General features: G+C 46.0%; 1 protein-coding gene across 5 annotated transcripts in view; it reads right to left on the reverse strand.

Moving 5' to 3' along the window:
* Positions 1-19,454, reverse strand: part of hth (Meis homeobox homothorax) — a 427,894-nt gene that overhangs the window by 270,331 nt on the left and 138,109 nt on the right. For all 5 annotated transcript variants that reach the window (XM_026813411.1, XM_026813410.1, XM_018024365.2 and 2 more), the window contains one exon: positions 6,746-6,875. In XM_026813411.1, the coding sequence (XP_026669212.1) occupies positions 6,746-6,875 (130 nt within the window). The remainder of the gene's footprint in view (positions 1-6,745; positions 6,876-19,454) is intronic.

Raw genomic sequence — 19,454 nt, forward strand, 5'->3', positions numbered from 1 at the left:
ATTAAAAAACCTAAGAATTTCATGTAATAAGCAAATATTTCAAATAATAAAAGGTCAAAATAAATGCACGCACATCGCCTGTTCATTCCCATTCGCTTTTTCCTACCATTAATCATAATCTCACCACTGATTTAATTCTTCCTAAATTAACTTTATTCGTTTGCATCATTTGCAATTCATAAGTGTCGACTGCAATTCATGTTTAATAAGCATATAATGATTGGAAAGACTACCTATTTAATCTGAGTCGAATTAATAAGTGAATGTTAGATAATTAAACCTGTATCAACTAACTAGTTTAGAAGTGACATTAAATCTAAAAAAGTCAAATGAATATTTATCTATTAAACTCAACTGTTTAGGGTCTTAACAAATATCTCGCTTGTATAATACAGATACTTCTTAACATAAACAACATTAGTCTGTTCTACTTGCGTTTCATAAATTTCTTCAATAAATCGAATACTCGGCAGACTAATCAGACAGCTTGTTTTTAATATCGATACTACCTGGGTATCGTGGAAACGCGTGCGCGTGTTCCTGCGGCCCCCAGAGCGTGCAGATAACCGCGGCAATAATTAACAAAACTAAATACACACGCCGGCTGCATTATTTATCGGCGTACGTTCGCGAGCAGCAAATTTCAGAATATTTACCTTCACGCGGCCCGTTTCATCGGCATCCTAATAAACGTCCGTATATTCCGGCTATTTTAAAAATACTCGTAAATACGGCTCTCCACCGTGCTCTCTTTCTCTCTCGGAAGCGCGCGTGGCCCGAGCAGCGAGAGAAAAATCAATTAAGCCGCTTATGTGAAATATCGGCGCAATTACGCGCGATTGCCAAATCTAGCCGGACTATCGATAGCCGTATTATCGAGCGGCCGGCACCGACCCGACCATCGCATCGTCGGTTTCACCTGCGATCCTCTCGTGCGTCACTTTTTCATCCGTCCCGTTGCCGATTTTATTAGCCGGCCACGCGAGAATCGCGCTATCGCGAGAGGACAATCCAGTGTTTCGCCGAATTTATTGCTAATCGTCCATCGGACGTTGACGTTTGTCGTATCGTTTGAAATTAGGAGCAATTTCTGTCGACAACAGGACAAAGAGCGAAATTACGGATACAAGAACGAATGATATAGCGACGGGTAAGTACTGGAACGCGATTAAAAGGGAAATTACAGGAATCCCGAATCCACTTAGTAAAGAATTCGTGGTTGCGATTCGGTGCCACGATAAGCGAACGTTTACAGCTCCGGGAGGAACGTTCTACCGAGAACCGAGCGAGGAAGCTCGATATATCTCGTATACTTGTTCGAATCAATGAACCCTGACAGACGGCGCGAGAAAGGAACGGAGCGCGGCGGGAAAAATTCCCGATTAAAATCCGTAGTAAACAGTAATATTAATGCGAAGTTCCACGGCTATCGAACCGTCCGTCTGGTTCGGGCGAGCCGCCGATAGCTGCTGGTACACTGACGCGTGACTTTTATTGTTCATTAACGTGTCAATTAACTTCAATGTCGTCGTGACGCCTGGACCGCCTCGTAAACTTTGTATATTCTGCATAACTTACTACGCACATGCTCGTTCTACTCTCGTATCAGTAAAAATGAACGCATCTGCGCTGACGCACGTGCCGTCATAAGTTTATCGTCGTTTTTCGGTCTGTCTCGGCGAACAGCGGAAGACGGAGCACGGAATCGAGGCGAAGATAAGCGCGTAACGATTGTTTTATGGAAGACTCGTAAGATTATGTATTGACGCAGATTTTTATATACAGATTGAATGAAACAGACGAGCTTCGGATCTTTTAAGGGAGCTAACTGAGACGCGTGGAGAGGAAGCTGGCGCGGCGTTCGGAGCCCTTGTTCGACGAGATTTCACGTGGGACACCGAGAGGGTTGGAGAAAAAGGGATACGAGGAGCAGGAGTTCACGACATGAAAGCCTCATTATGCCGCGAGAGGGAAACGCGAAACGTAGGAGGAAGAAGAGGGGGCAGGGGGCTGTTCGATGGAGCACGGAGGCGGAAGATGGCGGCAAGACGATGCCGCGGAGAGTGAAAAAGGGGAAAAAAAGGGGGGAGAAGAAAAAAAAAAAAAAGGAAGAACGGTCCGATAACCGACCGATACCGCCGCGCCGCTCGCTGAAAACACAGAAAACAGAGAATCAGCCTCATTACTTCTATCTTCCTACTCCCCTCCGGCTTCCTCTCCCACGTGCGCCGATTTCCAGGAATTCTCCTCGTGATCTTTGGTCCCCGTACAGGCTTTAACACGCTCCCACCCTCCGCGCGCCCCTCTCGCCCCCTAAACCCCTTCTTATATCCCGGTTTCTTGTATCTCTCGCCTCTCTTCATTTATTTCTTTCTACCAGTCCGCGTTCTCTTCAACCGCGTTCGGCCAGATAGTTGTCAGAAACCGGAGGATATCTGGTTCCGAGGCTTTTTCACCGTCTTCCGACGACGCGGAGGAAGAAAGGGGGCCGTTCGACAGGGAGGGGTCCACCGAAGAGACTACAGAGTCGATGGACCGTCGATTAAGAATCTCGAGAAAGAAAAAGAACTGGGAAGAAGCGGCACGAAAAGTCCGGCGACTCGGAGAAGGTTGTTACTAGAGGAAGGGACACCAGAAATAGAGAGGAAGAAGAGGAGCCAGGCGGCATGGCAGGAGAGCAGCTCTTCCGTTTGACAGGACTCGTTCCTGCCGAATCGAGAGGGTCGATCTAACTCACAAGCGGAGTCCGGAGGATCGTTGGAAAAAACGATCCGTAGCGAAGGTGGAGAGGAACCCTTCCCATAGGGAACCGTGGACCGATGCCGCGCTCACGCCAGATACAGGGATCGATAGCGCGTCCCCGGAGATTGTTTCCAGGACTGTTCGCTACTTTAGATCGTAGATCGACGTCTTGTCAAGCTAACGAATCCCGTTCTAAGTATTTCAGAACCGGCTAAGTGGAAACTTTTCCAGCCTTTTAAAATATTCGAAAATAGCTCCATTAACGAATACGGAGTATCGCGATAAATAATTACGAATACGAAGGATCGCGTCATTCTTTCACGGGTGATTAAGGGTTTCGACACGCGACTGTGTCTTACGATCTCAATCGTCCTTAAAGGTTTCCAAGAATTTTATTTCAAACCGATCGCATCTGAATGAAAACCGCAAGTTCTGGAGATGATCATAACCACGAACTATGAACGGAGCTCCAAGTATTTCAAGTTTTTATTTCTACGAGTTGACGAGTTCTCACGGCGAGCGACAAGAAAAGGCCGTTTTGCAGCCTCGGAGGAACGGTTTGTTCATCGAGGACGTATCGCGATCGACCGGCCGTATAGATGAGATAGAATCTCCTCTAGCCTCGACGCGACGCCACGGGAGAACGAACGTGTTTATCCGCGAGCGATTGCGACACGATATGTTAATGCCCGGGCTGCGCTCTTCCCACGTGACGCTGACATGCGTTTCCAGCGTGTCCTGGAAAAATATTCCGCCCCGACGGCGTGTATCGATACACGCTCGCGGCCCGAGATAACCACGTAGTAAAAGACAACGATCCTTAATTAAAAACTTGACAGCTTCATTACAGAATCAAAGAAATCCAAATTTTTACTTTCAATTTCTTCAGCTCCATGACTAAACGTTATTCATTTATACAGAAAGGAACTTCCTTTTTTGTCGAGCGTTGTAATAATTTTATTTAATTTTTTTATTCAAAATTTCCTAAGAATTTAATTAACTATTAAACTCGTATGATTGTCATTTTTAAATTGTGATAAGTGGCTGCTGTTGCTAAACACGGACGCTATTTCGTAGCGGAGTCGTATTTCTTCCTAGACGAATAGCGATGGTTAAACGAGCATGTCGATGGGACAGATCCAGCGATGCGGACCCTCTCCGACAGAAATTAGGTCCAACCGGAGGTTCCACGGCCGCGGACAAGGTCAAACGCAACAGAGACCGGCCGTCGAAGATGATATCTGACGGCAAACAAGCCGGCACGTTAACGAGCCCCACGGACCACGGAGGGAAACGACGAAAAGGCCCGATAGACGCAGGCCGAAACGACGCGACACAAGGAAGAAAAGCCCCGAGAGGATGGGCGCCGAGCAAATGCCTGCTCGTCCCACGGTGACAACTTCGATGAGAACACGATGCTATCTGGACGTTAGGTTAAGTTAACTGGGACAGGAACGAGAGTTCGCCCGAACCTAAACGATCGTCCCGCGCGCGTGGGTGAGGAGACCAAGAAACTTCTTGTTCCCTCGCGAAAAAAAGCTGACAACCGCGCCAGGAGGCATAGAATGGAGAATATGTATTTTAGATTTCTCTTTCTCGAGGAAAAACAGCTGTGTGCAATTTAAGTCGATAGGATTTTCCAGAAACGCGATTCCTCGGCTCGTTTAAGGTATAAACAATATTGTAATTGAGGATTAACGAGAGAATAGCATGCGGCCTCGTTCACCGTGGGGAATCGATTCGCTGAACAACGTTTAACAGCGGCTCTCAGTGCCTGCTGATTCATTCTACAAATGGCTCCTTCCCGATAATGAATGCATTTTAGAAAGTTGTTCGATAGGATATGACTGTGTCGATCCTCCCTGGGAAATGAAAAAATAGTTTTCTAAAATACGAACGGATGATTCATACAATTTCTTTTAACTCCGATGACCAGTCTTTTACATCACAGAAAGACCGTTCTTTTCCCTCGAGGTTGCGACGACTGTTTCATTCAATCGCAATGCAAATCGATATCAACTCGCGCTGAAGCGCGAGGATCGAGGAAGAACCGCGATGGACAAGCCACTGATTTCATACTTTTCCCGTCGAGTCGTAACGCGATAACGATCGCGATATTTCCCGGTGGAGTGACTCCGATACGCTCGCGGATAAGGAGCGTTTCCGTGCAGATCGCGGTGAAAAAGCGACGTTTGATCCGAAGGGTGTTGCGTTACCGTTTAGCGCCGGTTTAATTAATATCTAGCGAACGCGCGACCGCGACTCGCGAACGTAACCGTAAAGCACTCTTGCACTGATCGAAATCTCGTCACGAACCGACCACTCGTTTCTCATGCGATGAATTTTAAAGCCCGATGACAAATACGCGACCGGCAATCGCGGCCGTTTAACGCGAAGAATCTCTGACATCATCGGTGAACGTGCAAAGTACCTGGCGTACTAGCTCCGTTCCATAAACCCCGAGTAATACTAGTCTGAAGATAAAGTAACATTTACTGCGCTGCAGTCCGCAGGAAATTATGCGCATTCGAAAGATCTTCATAAAACGTGGCAAATCTCTTAATTATAATTCAAGCAAATAAACACTGGTTCCGTACTAATTATTGCTTTCAGACTATGCATCACGAAGCATGTGAAAGTACATATTGTACCACCCACGAACATGCAATTACGTCTTATCATCTCGCTATCATTCCAATCGAGGACGATGATGCCTGGCTTAAACTGTACTCCGTTTCCTCGGTTAGTTTCTACTATCGGAGCAACGCACGCTTCTGATTGTTATTGATCAACCGTTTTGACTGTGGCGTGTACTTACACGCGCACGCAGAAAACTGAGAAGACGAGCGCACGTACATATATGCATATATATACCGGCAAGTGTGTGTATAGACGCAACAAACTGGCACGCTACGCGGCTCTATAACGCCTGCCACGACACACCAGCGAACGTGGAGACGGCAGACCTTAATGAATCTTTATGGGATGGTGTCGTGAACTTGTGTACCCTCGGTGACTGACTGAACCCGACTGCGTTAACCATTGGCGCGTCCCTCCGCGGTAAAACGTTATTCTACTCCCGTCTTTTTTCCACCGGCAAACCGGAATGAAAATTGAAGAAAATTGAAGAAAATTCGCGCTCAAAGCTTTTACTTTCCCTCACGGATTAAGCCTTGCTTTCTCATTTACGTGAGAAATTAAAAATATACGAAAATACAAGGATTTGCCTCCCTCACTTTTTATGTTTAATTGTATGAATACGTGAAATTATGTGTTTTAAAAAAAATTAGACGCTTCATGAGAGAATATCCACGATTCTGTCGATATCGAGGAAAAATCTGCAACGCCAATTGCAATACATAAAAAAATTTTTAATCTCGAAATAAATTTGAAGATTTGTAACTATGAAAAAATGAGGGAATGTGGAAAGCATTACGCCAATGGGACGGGCTGCTCATTAGCCCCGATGGTGGCGTTACCGCGGGTTTGATAGTGTTGAGACGGCCGCGTCGGTGTTCGTAAAATTTGAAGGGTGTGCAGAAGGTCCGTGGGGTCCCGACGAGTCGCGTCTTGATTGTCATCAAGCCCGACGCTCGTCGCGTGATATTGTCATTAGCACGCCAAGCTCTGAATAAAATCGACCGACTCCACGGGACAGACACGGGTTTTCGCCGATCGTTCCGCGTTCATCGAATCAACCGTTCGAACGCTTCTCACGATCGAGTCGATAAGCAATTCGATAAACGTTCCATTATAGCATTGAAGTCTGTCCGCTTTGTCATACTTCATTTACATCATGTCAATTATTCTCTACATCTCCGATTTTCGGTTTCCGAAGTTGCGCCGCGTTAAAAAAAGCTACACATGTATATACATATTTATATGAAGAACGTAATATCTGATTCAGAGGAAACAATTAGAACAAGCTGATAAATAACATTGAATATACTATTATGAATTTATGAATTATGTTCTTCATTATTAAAAAAATACGTTTACTCACCAGGATCCGAGGAGTCCAGGCTGGTGGGCGCTTGTTGACTGAGGGGTCCCGGCGTGCCCCCGCTTCCGGGACTACGTGCGTCGTCGTTACCACCCGCACCAGGGTACGACAGCGACGACGAGGGTGGCCTCTGCAAAGAGCGTAACAAACAAACCATCAAACAACGCACAATCGTACAAACCACACGCATCTGCAGCGTAAAACCAAGCACCACGCGAATCGCACGACACGATCGTTCTCAGGGCGGGGTAAACCTATCTTGCCTCTTACTCCACACGTCACGTTCGTTCGAAAGGGTTGTTTCGAGTATATGCGCGCAATATCGTTTCCCGTAGATAGTTACACGGAATAGCATTGACGAGGGGCCGCGGCGTCGATTTCGATCTCGATTAAAGGCGGAGCACACGTACCACTCCTCGAAAATGCCCACGGCATTTAAACGATTCGACGACGCGCGAGTCCTACGAATCGAGGCTCGCGCCGACCGCTGAATATTCCCGGCCCGTGCGAGCCGTGCCCGTTCGCTTATTCCGCGGATGTAGCCGTGTGATAATCACGGAGCCGCGAACCTGCCCGTTCAGGAAAATACGCGCACGGCAAATTGCCGGGCTCGCCCCGTGCGAGGAATATCAAAGGACTAAGACAGCGGGCCTATATAATTGTTCTGTTTCTGATTGCAGGAGCCGTGTCCAACTGTTACTCACCTTGATAAGCAGGCAACTCTATTCTACAATGAGAATTCGTTATAGTGAACAGCCAAGTCTTCGATAACTTGTTATATGTTACACTTTAATGATGCACAATTAAAATAGTTACGATAGAATTTCGATATTCATTACTTGAAACCCGATTTCAGAAACACGAACCATTCACTGACCGCTACCGCGAAGGACTGAGCGACTAGTACGAGACGAAGTGCGCAATGAGTGGAAAAAGTCACGTAGCAATGTTTACAATGTAAAGCAGGTGCTCCAAAGTACAAATTTGAGTTCGTATTTACATTAAAAAAAAAACATTGAATAATCCTTACTGCGACTAATATTACATAATCGACCGATTCTTTATTCATCATAATGTAATAAAGATATGTAAGAATAAGAAACGCTCATTTTGGATAAAATATTTAAAAATCGAATATACGCATGATCAATCATAATTTTATCGGATCATCCGAGATACGTTTGAAGTCTAGGGAAATGTTGTTTACGCGAAAAGCAAGTAACGGTATCGATCGTGGCCCGGGGTCGTAGGATAAGAATTCCAGGCAGGTCGGTATCACGAAGCGAAATGTCTGGATATATCACGTCTGCCGGGGCAACAATGAGTGACAGCTACTCCCACATGCTGTCATAGGCGTCATCTTCGCGATAATGTACCGACTCCGGTCTTCTCCCTTTCCCCTCCGATTGGCCGCTCTCGTATCTGGTTAAAATCGTTACACGGTCAAATCTATAGGACGTTCCTGGCGTACGAGGGTCGTCGACGATGAAAGAATCGTTCCGAAGAGACTTCTCGTTCGCCTCCAAGATGCGAGAATCAATGAGAATGTTACGAAAAAAAAACAACAATATCGTCCCTGAATGCATTTTCTGCTGTTGCTTCATAACGCATTAAAAAATTTATGAATAAAATACGAAATCATTCCTGATTTCATGTGAAGTGAAGAAAGCAAGACTGAAGAAAGTGGTGGATAGGATATTCCACGCACGGAGTGGAGAATAGATACCAATAAAGATTTTCAACGCATACACGACCGTTATTTCTGCACGCGTCTAATACTCGCGGTTTCACGTGGGTTGCGCTGCGCCGGTGCGGCGTGATTAATGTCCTAATGATAGATAACACGGCGAAGGTGATTTTAGCTCGGAGCGCGGCGAGAATTAAGAATAAACGCGATATATCAGCGTTGTCTCTGTTATGAATAATAATCTTGGCTTAGCACCGGGGAGAATTGAATAGAGAGCCAGTTATGTACGGTTCAATTAATTTCACATAATTCTCGTCCGGGACGTCTTAATTTTCATTAGATGGGGGGCCCGCGATCGACTCGTCCCCGGACACGCAGAGGATATACGTACGTGTACACATATATACGTATAACGTCGAGCCGAGCGAGTACAAGAGCGGCAACAAGCGAACGAGGGGACATTAATAATGCATCGGTTGTCGCTGGATTGCTTCCTACTAGCAGCAAGTACGAAACAAAGGGCGATGCTTGTCATTGTCACCTACGAGGCGAGGATCATCTTGTCTGGCAATGATCGGACCCAGCGGTCGAGTCTAATCTTAACGTGCCACGGAATCGATTAAATCGACATTGTTCCCTGTAATCTACCGTGTCTTCGTACAAATCCAAACAAATATTATCAATAATAAGAATTATCCATAGTCTCGATAATTGGATTTAATTCATAAAAATATGGATGAATATTAGATATAAGAGATGAACGGCACCGTTCAGAGGTGAGACCTTCCCGGTGACGTCACTTCCTACTGAAGTCCCTGCGGTTCTTTTCGTTTTTTAAATGGTCAGCCAAGGGCCCGGGGTGCGTGACTCGTGTCGATGCAATGATAAACGGTTAACGGGTCAACGGGTTTGACGCGGTCTCGTTCCACCTCGTTGCCTCTTCTCTCATCTCTCTCGTTCCCTACTCGACCTGTATTCCTCTCCCTCTGCGTTTTTATCTGCCACTCCGCGTGTCTACAGACGCTCTTAAAGCGTAATTCGACAAACCGGATGTCTGGCCTGCCCCTTAAATAAATCAGTTCGCCCGCATCTCATATTCCACCCCCGCGCCTCCGGCGTGACCCGTCGACCGATTCCGCCCCCGCCACCGTCACGGAAAACACTGGGTCAAAAGGCGTTCCGTCTCGTTTCGTGACGGAAGAAAATGTTGGCGACGATGCGTGATCGATGACGAAATCCAGCCGACGCGTCACGTGGGTGACGGTCAAGAGTTGGGTGAGAGGTACAGCGCCTGATGCGATGTAACGTTCGGAGTTTTTTTTATTTCAAACGGCATAGAAATTATTACGAATATTTAGATGATTGCAAAAAATATTTGTACTTTTGATAGCTCCTTCTGAGCAACATTTCTTCTGCAATAATTATTGAATTTTTAAAGAACGAGTCAATTTAAAAGGTTCATGAAAATTGTATTTTAATTGTTTCTTATTTAATCATGCTGCATGAAGCTGTATTAACGGATATAGTGCATGGATGAAAAGTATAATCAATACGTTGCAACTCGAGGATGATCGATCACCCTTAATTGATCGATGACCTGTCATTGAAGCGATTAGGAACGACGTCCTTCTCAATTCAAGAAGTACGCTAAACTGTAATTCAAATATAGTAATATCTTCACACGATGTATAAGGAAAATTATACGAAAGGAAAAACAATTTTCTTAATTATGAAATTATTATACACAAAGTGACTCGTTTCTATGCAGAAACCAGTTTCTTTAAACTTTCACAACTCGAATTGGTGCAATCAGCTGTCAGCATTTTTCGAGGGAAACGTAGCTACGGTAAACGGCAGGCGCGGGAAGATGTACAATCTTGGAAATGTCAGAAAGTGAAACCAGAACGTGAACGGATGATCAGGAAACAGCGGCGGGAACACGCGACCGATAAATTATAAATCCCGACGCGATGATGGCCGAAGCGACGCGCCGTTATCGACGCGAGTGATCGCGAGCCGATGACTTACGCGCTCGCGCCGAGTCATTGTACCCACGTATTAATTGGTCGTCGTAACATAATGCTGTATAATTATGTAATTAGCGGCCGGGCATTAGTCTCGCTGACTGGTTTACGGGCAAGATACGTAAATCTCGGCAATTAATTTATTGGTGTGCCGGAGAAAACCGACCAGGCGCCGACTTTTAATCTGTGAGCAACCATTGAAAACGCATTAATCGCTAACGAGATCATCGTATCGCAAACTCTCTAATCTCAGCCTTGAATCGTTTTTAGGATTTAATTCAAAATGCGTACGCCTTGAAATCTCTCTACAAGATCAATTATTTATACAATCCCTAAGTGGACAGGAAGCATAGTAATTATTTCAAATAGAACTAAAAAGCGATGCCGGTGAGAAAAGAGTTCGAGTGTGGCCATGGTGCGAGGTCGACAGGCTCGATGTCGGCCGTCTAGGTCGTTTCTGGCCGAAGAGGAGGCGGAGAAACGGGCGCAAAGGCTGGCCACGATAGTGAGAGTCGAGGGCGCGAGACGCGAAACGATCGTCCGCCGCGCGCTCGCGTACAACAGAGACGGGCTACAAAGGCGAGGAAGGAGTCTCATCCTCTCTGGCAGCTTCGACTCTCGAATCTCCGTCTCTCTTCCTCTGGAAGATACCGGCGGCTGCCCGCGATCATAAATTACGATTTATTGCGGAGCTAGCGCCTCTGCTCGACGGATTATCTTACCGTTATGTCAGCGCCGCTACAATTATATTTACGTTTTCCCCGGTAATGGAATTCCAACCTCTGTTAGCGCCACATTCATAATACCGGAAATACAGTTTGTAAATACACGCCTATCAAGGCAAATCTTGAATAAGTGCATAAATCATAGCAAACCAAACTTTGTACGGAGTACGAGATCACGTATCACTTACGAGCTGATCGCAAAGACTCTCCTAATGACGTTCGCCCAATAATGTAACGTGTAATTATTTTATGATTTCCTTGAATTCTTATCTATGACGTACCGAGTTGAATTAGAAGCTAGTAAATTCTATAAGACGTCGTTAAATGTAATACCAAGCAAACTGATTTAATGTAATGCGTTGAGGAAACTGTACGAACATTAATTTCGTTCTGGAACAATGCGGTAGACCGGTCCACCATTTGCCATTACGATCCATCAACGCCATTTTATCGGAGCTGATCGCGAACACGATTATAAATAATAAAACGGACACGTGCACGTCGATCCTGGGTTCAATTATTTCAAAACGAGCAGCTTGCCGATGACGTTTATTGCGCCGAGTTAATTTCCCACCTACGACCGCCGGAAAACCTACGTAAAATCCTGCCGTTCTGCACTGGCGCTCTATTGAAATCCTGACTGTTGCAACGTAGCAAATACGTCGATCCTTTCCCAACTTTTTCTCTAACGATGAATTTCTCATTTTTGTAACGTCGACGAAGCGACGGTCGAAGACAACAGCTCCGAGAGTGACGAACGCCTGGACAATTATGTATTGACATTCCGCGTCATGCTCGCTTACAGTGATGTTCACGTTCCACGTGTGTCGTATGTAATGTTTTGTCTTTGTTCACTGGGGGGGACGTCATGGCATCGCCTCGTGTATCGGTTACCTCCATGGAATACGAAATCAAGTCGAAGATGTAAATCATTTAACAGACAAGATTATAACCAGGAGAAAAATTGTCTCAATACTTTCATTCTCAGCCTACAGAATATAATCTACGTACGTTTTATATGAAATATAAATAAATTTCAAGATCGAAGTTAGGAAAATTTCGTCGAGACCTAAAGACGAGGTAAGCTTATGGTCAGTCAGACAACAGTTTCAAGAAGGTTCAGCGAAAGGAAGGATAGGGGGGCCAACGCTCGACCAGCTGATGGATCTAATCAACATTCCTTCCTAATCACAATATACTTGGGTCTCTCTCTTCTCCACGTGGTTCGTGGCCCGGACCGCGCCTCCTCCTCCTCCATGCATGCGAGACGCGACTCCTTCTCGCCGAGACCCGGCCAGAGATTTGCAGATGCGTCCAGTCGACGCATTCGTTTTAATTTAGCCGCCGTATAAATTAGACTCCCAAATGATCGCGCTCGTTCGGAAAAAACCGCGTCGCGGCCGACGAAAACACGTCGACGCGGTGTCCCAGTGATCCTCTCCTCGTTCAGATTTCATTCTCATGCGAGCCCATCACCATTCGAATAAATTATCTTTTCAAACGAATTACGGTTTAAATATATTACCATTCATTGTTGGTCCTTTTTTAAAAACAATAAATCTCCAAATGATTACAATGAAATATTCTTTTCTATCAAACAACCCGTATCAACCGAGAAGTCTCTAAAAAAAATTCTCAGTCGCGATTATTCAACAGGCACTGTGCGAAGGAACGTCTATATGGCGAATGAAAAAAAAAAAAGATAAAAAACAAGAGAGAGTGAAGAAACTGAATGTTACTGTTCGACCCGCATGTGGTCGATATCTCAACACCGGGGATGCGTCTCGCTGGCAGGAGAGGATTTTAAGCTACGCCGGTGGACGGTACCGCGTCGACGGTGCCTCGCAGGTAACGATAACAGCAGCCAACGAGAGAACCCGAACAGCGAATACGCTACGAACACGCTCGAACTCATATCTAGTCGTACGGTGGCGGCGTTCCTCGGCTAATTGGTTTCCCGTGTCGCCTTCGTCTCCCTCGGGATAAGGAGGCCACCTTCGCTTCCCCCGTGCCCTCCGCTAGCCCCTCGATGAGAGCGTCCCCCTTTATTCTATCGCGTACACTCTTCCCCACGTCCTTCGTGCCTTTCTTCTTCTCGTTTAATCCATGGAATTACGGTAATGAGGATCTCATTGACGATCTCCTGCGATTCTGTTCAATTATTTTTTTATCAGGCTTTTTCTTTTATTTCTTGTTGAAACGAAACAACTGCTTTTTGTCTCGCGCAGGTGATATTACATAAAAGTAGTACAGATGTTATTCCAACGCGGAGTCCTACTCTGAAATAAGTTCGCACATCGGACAACCTTTCAACAGCGTCTACTTTTGTCCTAAACGGCGAGATCGATACCGGGCGGGCGGATTTACAATGCAAATTGAATATTCATCCTGTAGGCCGGGCGAATCGCAACTTTAACGAGAGGTCGAGCGAATTTTTATCACACGCGCTCGCGAGCCGGGGCGCGTGCGTACCGGACACACGCTAACGATTGCCGAGAGGCGAAGCGCATCTTATCGTGAGCTGCGATCGCATTAAGCGTGGACAGTGACACCCAGCCCCACACTCGTTGTATCTGTACGTGTGTTGTTCATTAGCGAAAAATAATCGAGGGCTCGCGTAGGTTCCTTCCGGTAGATAGCAACGTCCAACCATAAGTCACCCATCGTTCGTAGCGTCATTAAGAATTATTTCGTTCCAAACGAAATTTACGTTATTCTCATTATTAACTTTAGCGAGATCCTAAAAATTCTCTTAAAGATAAGGACGAATGATTCTCTTGCGGAAGGATTTTCTGAACTGGAGGATCGATAGGGCGATGAAACGCGAATTTTCGAGAAACCTCGACGTCAGCGAAGCCGCAACCCCTAGGCGAGGGTGGGTATCCGATACAGAGGCGCGATAAGGCGAACCGGAGAGGCCGTGACATGCGGTTTGCCGTCTGTCACCCGATTTCGTCCGCGTCCGGGATATATTCAACCGGGTTGCCACACCCGTGTGTCACGCGTTCTCCCTCGAATCGGCAAGGGAGCAGCCCTGCTACGGGAATATGGATTCCATAAAATGCATTCATATTTAACGAACGGAGAACCGCGCGATGCAAATTATTATGAAAGCCGAAAGAAAGACGCGCCGGTCTACTAACGGGAAGGGTAGGCGTCGAGTTGGGTCGAGAGTTCGGTGCCACGCGTCTCTCTATCTCCCACGAGTGATCAAATATAGATTCACGCCGCGTGCGGGTACACTTTTTGGGGAAGAGAGCCTTTCCTGGCTGGAGAGACGTTACCAAAAGGTAACGGTGAACGGTATGGGTTTTCAAATGAGCGAAACGGCTTCCTGTATATGATTGGTGTTTCACGAATGGTAGTAACTTTCTCCAATACGTAGCTTTTTATATAATTAGATATTATAGTTTATATAATCAAGAGTGTACATTTCATATTATTAAAAACAGATCTATGTATTAAGCAAATTATTTACTATTCGTGATTGAAATTCGTAGAACAAATAAAACCTTTTTACTGTTACGAAATGTTGAATAAATTCACGTTTCCTTTGCGGACAAGGAATCGGTTCGCAATTGGACGATGCAGATCGGGAACAGAAGTCAGACTCCGGGTGTCGAGATAAACGGCCAATTATTGGCAGGCCGTGCGTTTTGTTATCAGAGAAGAGCGGCGGCATAATGAGCGGCGACTGGAGTAGCACGCTAATAATAAAGACCGTAATTGAACGGTCGAGTTCTCGAGAGGAGCAGCAGCGTTATGTATGTTTGTATATAGGAAGAACAAGCAAAGCAAGCGGTCGAGGGTTTCGCGTTCGTGTCGCAACTCGCAACCGGGACGGATGAATGGACCGTCACGACGCCGTATAACAGACTCGGTTGCCGTTTCCGGTTTCGTCCCCCGGTAATTGAGACCTCTCCTCGGCTCTCGTGAGAATATGAAGATTTCCTCACACCGCGTACACCTTGCTCTTCGGATTTCCACAAATCAGGAATTCTTAAGGGTTCGCGAAAATGATTAAGCTTAAACTTTCTTAGAATCGGAATTGTCAGACATAAATGACTTCGAATGTGACATGCATCCAGTCCCTCTCACGGATTCGAAGCAGAGTCAGATTTCACGGCGCGGAGGATAGAGAGCGCGTCGCCGATTCAGAGGTCAAGTGAAACCCAGCAATTTGTCGTTGCACGTACGCACTTATAGTATATTTCTATTAAAGGGAATGGAGTTAGAAAGCGTGACACATAGACAGACCGTTCGACCAAGAAATCTCAGATGTGGCATTAAGACTTGATACATCGTGAACAGATCTCGCATAATTCCACAGGAAACAAGTAAACGTGAATATGTATTTACTAGCCGAGATTCCTGACTCGGTCAGACGTGAAACGAACCACTGTGACTATGCACCTGTTAGCGATGTTTACCCGATCTGTGGCTTTCCTGGCCACCGCATCGCAAGTCGGTCCTCTTCAAGGGATACGCGTACACGCGCGGTGGTCAGCCTGTAATAGCAACGTGGCGTGCGAGGTGAACGGATTGCGTGTGGCCAGTGACAGACGCGAGCACAGGAGGCGAGCGAGAAAGCTGTGCTCCCGGTTTTTTAAAACTGCTATCTTTTCACAAACTGCACTCGGTTTTTGCAACTTTGAAACGTAGACTCGCAGCGATGAAATTTAATTTGACACTTTTATTAAATGACCTTCTATTAGATCTTTAGAATCGATAAACACTAATGATTTCAAAGAACAGTTAATGAAACAGTCGATCACATGATATGAATGTGTGTTATATATAATATGGGAAGATTGCGAAGAGATATTTTGATGATCACGAGCGGCAGCTTCAATCAAGCAAAGTATTTCGCGTGAGGCTCCAGCCTCGGCTATCTTCGTGTTTTATGCCCGTCTTCATGGTTTACGGTAGCGACACGAATCCACCGTATAATTATCATATTACGATTATGTCCGTGGTCGGAAGCGACTCTAATTAAATGTGTATTCAGTCGGCCAGAGAGAAGCAGAGATACAGGGAGAGAGAGAGAGAGAGAGAGAGAGAGAGAGAGAGAGAGAAGTCTCCCATGTTTACAACAACGTAAAGCCGCGGAACAAGGGGCTCTTCTATCGGCGAACTAACCTCGTCTTAGAAACGATGTTACGTCGATTTTATGGATTACCGACGGGTAGATCCGGGCTTTTATTGAACGACCATGCCTTTCTTTTTCCAAATTGTTTCACGTGGATAAGATAGACAGTACGTTATTATTTTTTATGCCCGATTGGAATTGTTTAGAATGAGACTAAAATATTTTATACCACATTTAGAATAATTTTGAAGGAACGATTCTGATGGTCTTTCGCACGTCTCTCAGTTTCCTAACTCAATTTGGCTCCTTCTATATTAAATTAGGAAACCAAGTTTGAACAGTTAAAGTCGTTGCAACTACAGCTTGGATAGAGATAGGTAAAATTCCACGTGACGAGCCCGCAGCAATTGTTACGACAGACCGATAATTCGTCTCACCGCGTTACAACACACCGCAGCCGGTGGCTTTTATTATTGAGCAAACACCCGGTTTGATAAACCGCGCGTTTGCTTTATTGCCGCGCCGCGCCGCAGCCCTCCTTTCTGCCTGCGTACCCTTTTTCTCATCATCTTCATCGCCAATCCTTTTCGCCTCAACTTTTTATAAAAGCGAACATTTCTTTATGGGGCAAACGATATTGCAGTGTCGACTAGAAAATCATCAAGAGAGAGGAATAATTTTTTTCAAACAACAATTTTTCAAACGTAACGTGTATCAGGCCCAGAAATGTCCATTAGTGAAATGAAGCCAATATTTCAACAAAACGCCTTTCAACCCCGAGCACGGCTGTCCGTAAACGTTTCGAAAATCGAGCAAGCTTGCCGACAGATGTTTCCGTTCGTCGGTTCTGTTTAATCAGGACGGCGTCCAGGGCGCGGACAAACGCGTGTGCCGGCGTCGAGAGCCCGGCTCCAGGTGCCCGTGCAATATAGGAGACTCGGCGAGAGCGCAGCGGAACTCCGAAATTCCCTTCAGCCCTCAGACGGCGTTCAATAACCGGAAGCACATTACTCGTCGCATCCGCCCAACCGTCTACGCGTCCCCCAATTCCGTCTCGGCTCTCGTTGCCGCCGCGAACATGCTCTCTCGCCCCCTTCGCCTGTTCTCTGTCGGTCACTGGGTTAGGCGACAATGATTGGTGACAATGATTTTATTACGTCGCCGAGAAAGGTCGGTGCGAAATAGAAATCAAACAGCAATTAGGAAGAATGATTTTCGTTTCGTTTGAAAATTTTTATATATGCAAATTTCGTATCTGACTGTTAATTATTGATATTACATGATTTATTTATATTTTATTAAGAAAATTGTATTTAGTATAAAAAGTCATGTTAGGTATCGATCACCTTTTAATTACATTTAATTAACACATAAAAGAAGAATAGCTGGAAGGGGAATATTTGACTGGGTACGAACTTATACGTGGGCGGTCACGAGGAGCGTTAATATCCTCCGGTAGATACGGCGCCGGTTTTGGATCTTTTTTAGACGCTTATCACCGGTACTCCGGACGTCTCCCCTTTTTTTCTCCCCTTTAAATACCGCTCGGTGGCTGAGACGAAGAAACTATAGCACCGTACGACGAACAGGAGAGAGACGAGCGAACGCATTAACGCCGTTCGAATGTATCTTTCGAGCGCAATCCGGGAGGTTCTCGCCGGGGTATTCCGCAATTTTTGGCGGTTAAATGGGCCCGGGTCCGCGGCCGTTTTAGCATTCCCTCTCATTAACGCGCAACGGGGAAACGTTAGCTCGCCGGTCTCGATCGAGCGTGGCGCGCAATTAAAGAGGAGTCAAAGCGCCAGTGCCGCTCCCGAGGCCGGGGGAAATCGAGAGGACGCGCGCAACCCCGTCGGAGAATCGCACGCCCGACGATGTTTTTATCTTCGCCCGTGTCCCGCCTAGGCTCCCCACGCGTTCGTCCATGATTTTATTTCGTCGTTAAATACACGGCGACACGCGGCGAGAGATCCGAATCGTTTACAATAATGTAAGAATGAGATACGCCGCGTTGGCTCCTGTCGCTGCTATAAACTCTGTTTCCGGCCTCTAACGCTGGCGTGTAACGCGGATTAATGAATCTCGCAGAAGTTCTAGTGTTAAACGAAGCAAGTAGACGGGCGCGTGTGTTAGTTTCTTCGGTGATAGGTTTGCTCGAGAATCGTATTCCCGAACGCGCGACGAGGGGATACTCTTTCGGCCGAGGGGTAATAAAGGTCCCCCCTCCCCCCCTCCCTAAAGCGGTTAACTAAGAGGAGAATTACGAGGGCCCGGTGTAACAAGTAGAAAATAAAACAAACGAAACGTAAACGGCGCGGTGCAAGTTAGCAGCCATTAAAATGCCATAAAAAGAAAGTGTCACGTAAAATTTCTCGCCACGGCCAGACCGAACCGAATCCGAATGCATTGTTATTGGAGTTGAAGGAGACGCGTTTCGTTTCACCCGTGCCACCCAGGCGAACTGAACCCGACCCGTTTTTCCCCTCCCTGCCCCCTACCGCATTGGCTCCCTTTTCTGCATTAACCTCAATCGACGCCGATTCGCGCGCGCCTCCGCTTCCGTATTCGTTCGCGATTTTACCCCTCGGTTAGGAACGAGTCGGCTCGTTATCCAAAACACCGCGGCATCAAGACCGCGCGCTCCGCGCCGATTTAACGACGATATAATGACACGCTACGGCCGTATGATATTTTCTCTGAACGCGTGCACTCCGAGTCGAACATCGTCATTCGATTTCCTAATACTTCTTATCTTTTCGTTCGTATAACACATTAATTTCGCAACCCTGGTGAAAGGCAGCACGTACAATATGAAATTAGCTAAGGACATCGAGTTTATAAGTGTAAAAATTTAAGTTTCCCACAAGAATGATCGAATTTCCAAGTTTTTATTGAAGACCGTAATGGATAACTAACGCAATAATGAAATGGAACTCTGGTTAAAACGCTTAGACATTATTTCATGTCTTCAGGAAGAAATCAGGCGAACGCTACGGTGGGATGTTTCAAGTTGCAATAATGGACTTTTTCATCTCGCGAGAGAGACGGAGAGAGAGAGTATCATTGCGATCTTCCATTTGTTCCGTGGCCGCGGACAGGCGCGAAGCGATCTCTTATTTCTTAAGGATGTATTGGCTATACAGTCAGTCCCAAAAGTTTATGTATCTTAGAAAAACGCATTTCC

This window comes from Ceratina calcarata, unplaced genomic scaffold (genome assembly GCF_001652005.2).
Source record: "Ceratina calcarata isolate Rehan_Ccalc_2016 unplaced genomic scaffold, ASM165200v1 scaffold329.2, whole genome shotgun sequence".
Taxonomy (NCBI): Eukaryota; Metazoa; Arthropoda; class Insecta; order Hymenoptera; family Apidae; genus Ceratina; species Ceratina calcarata.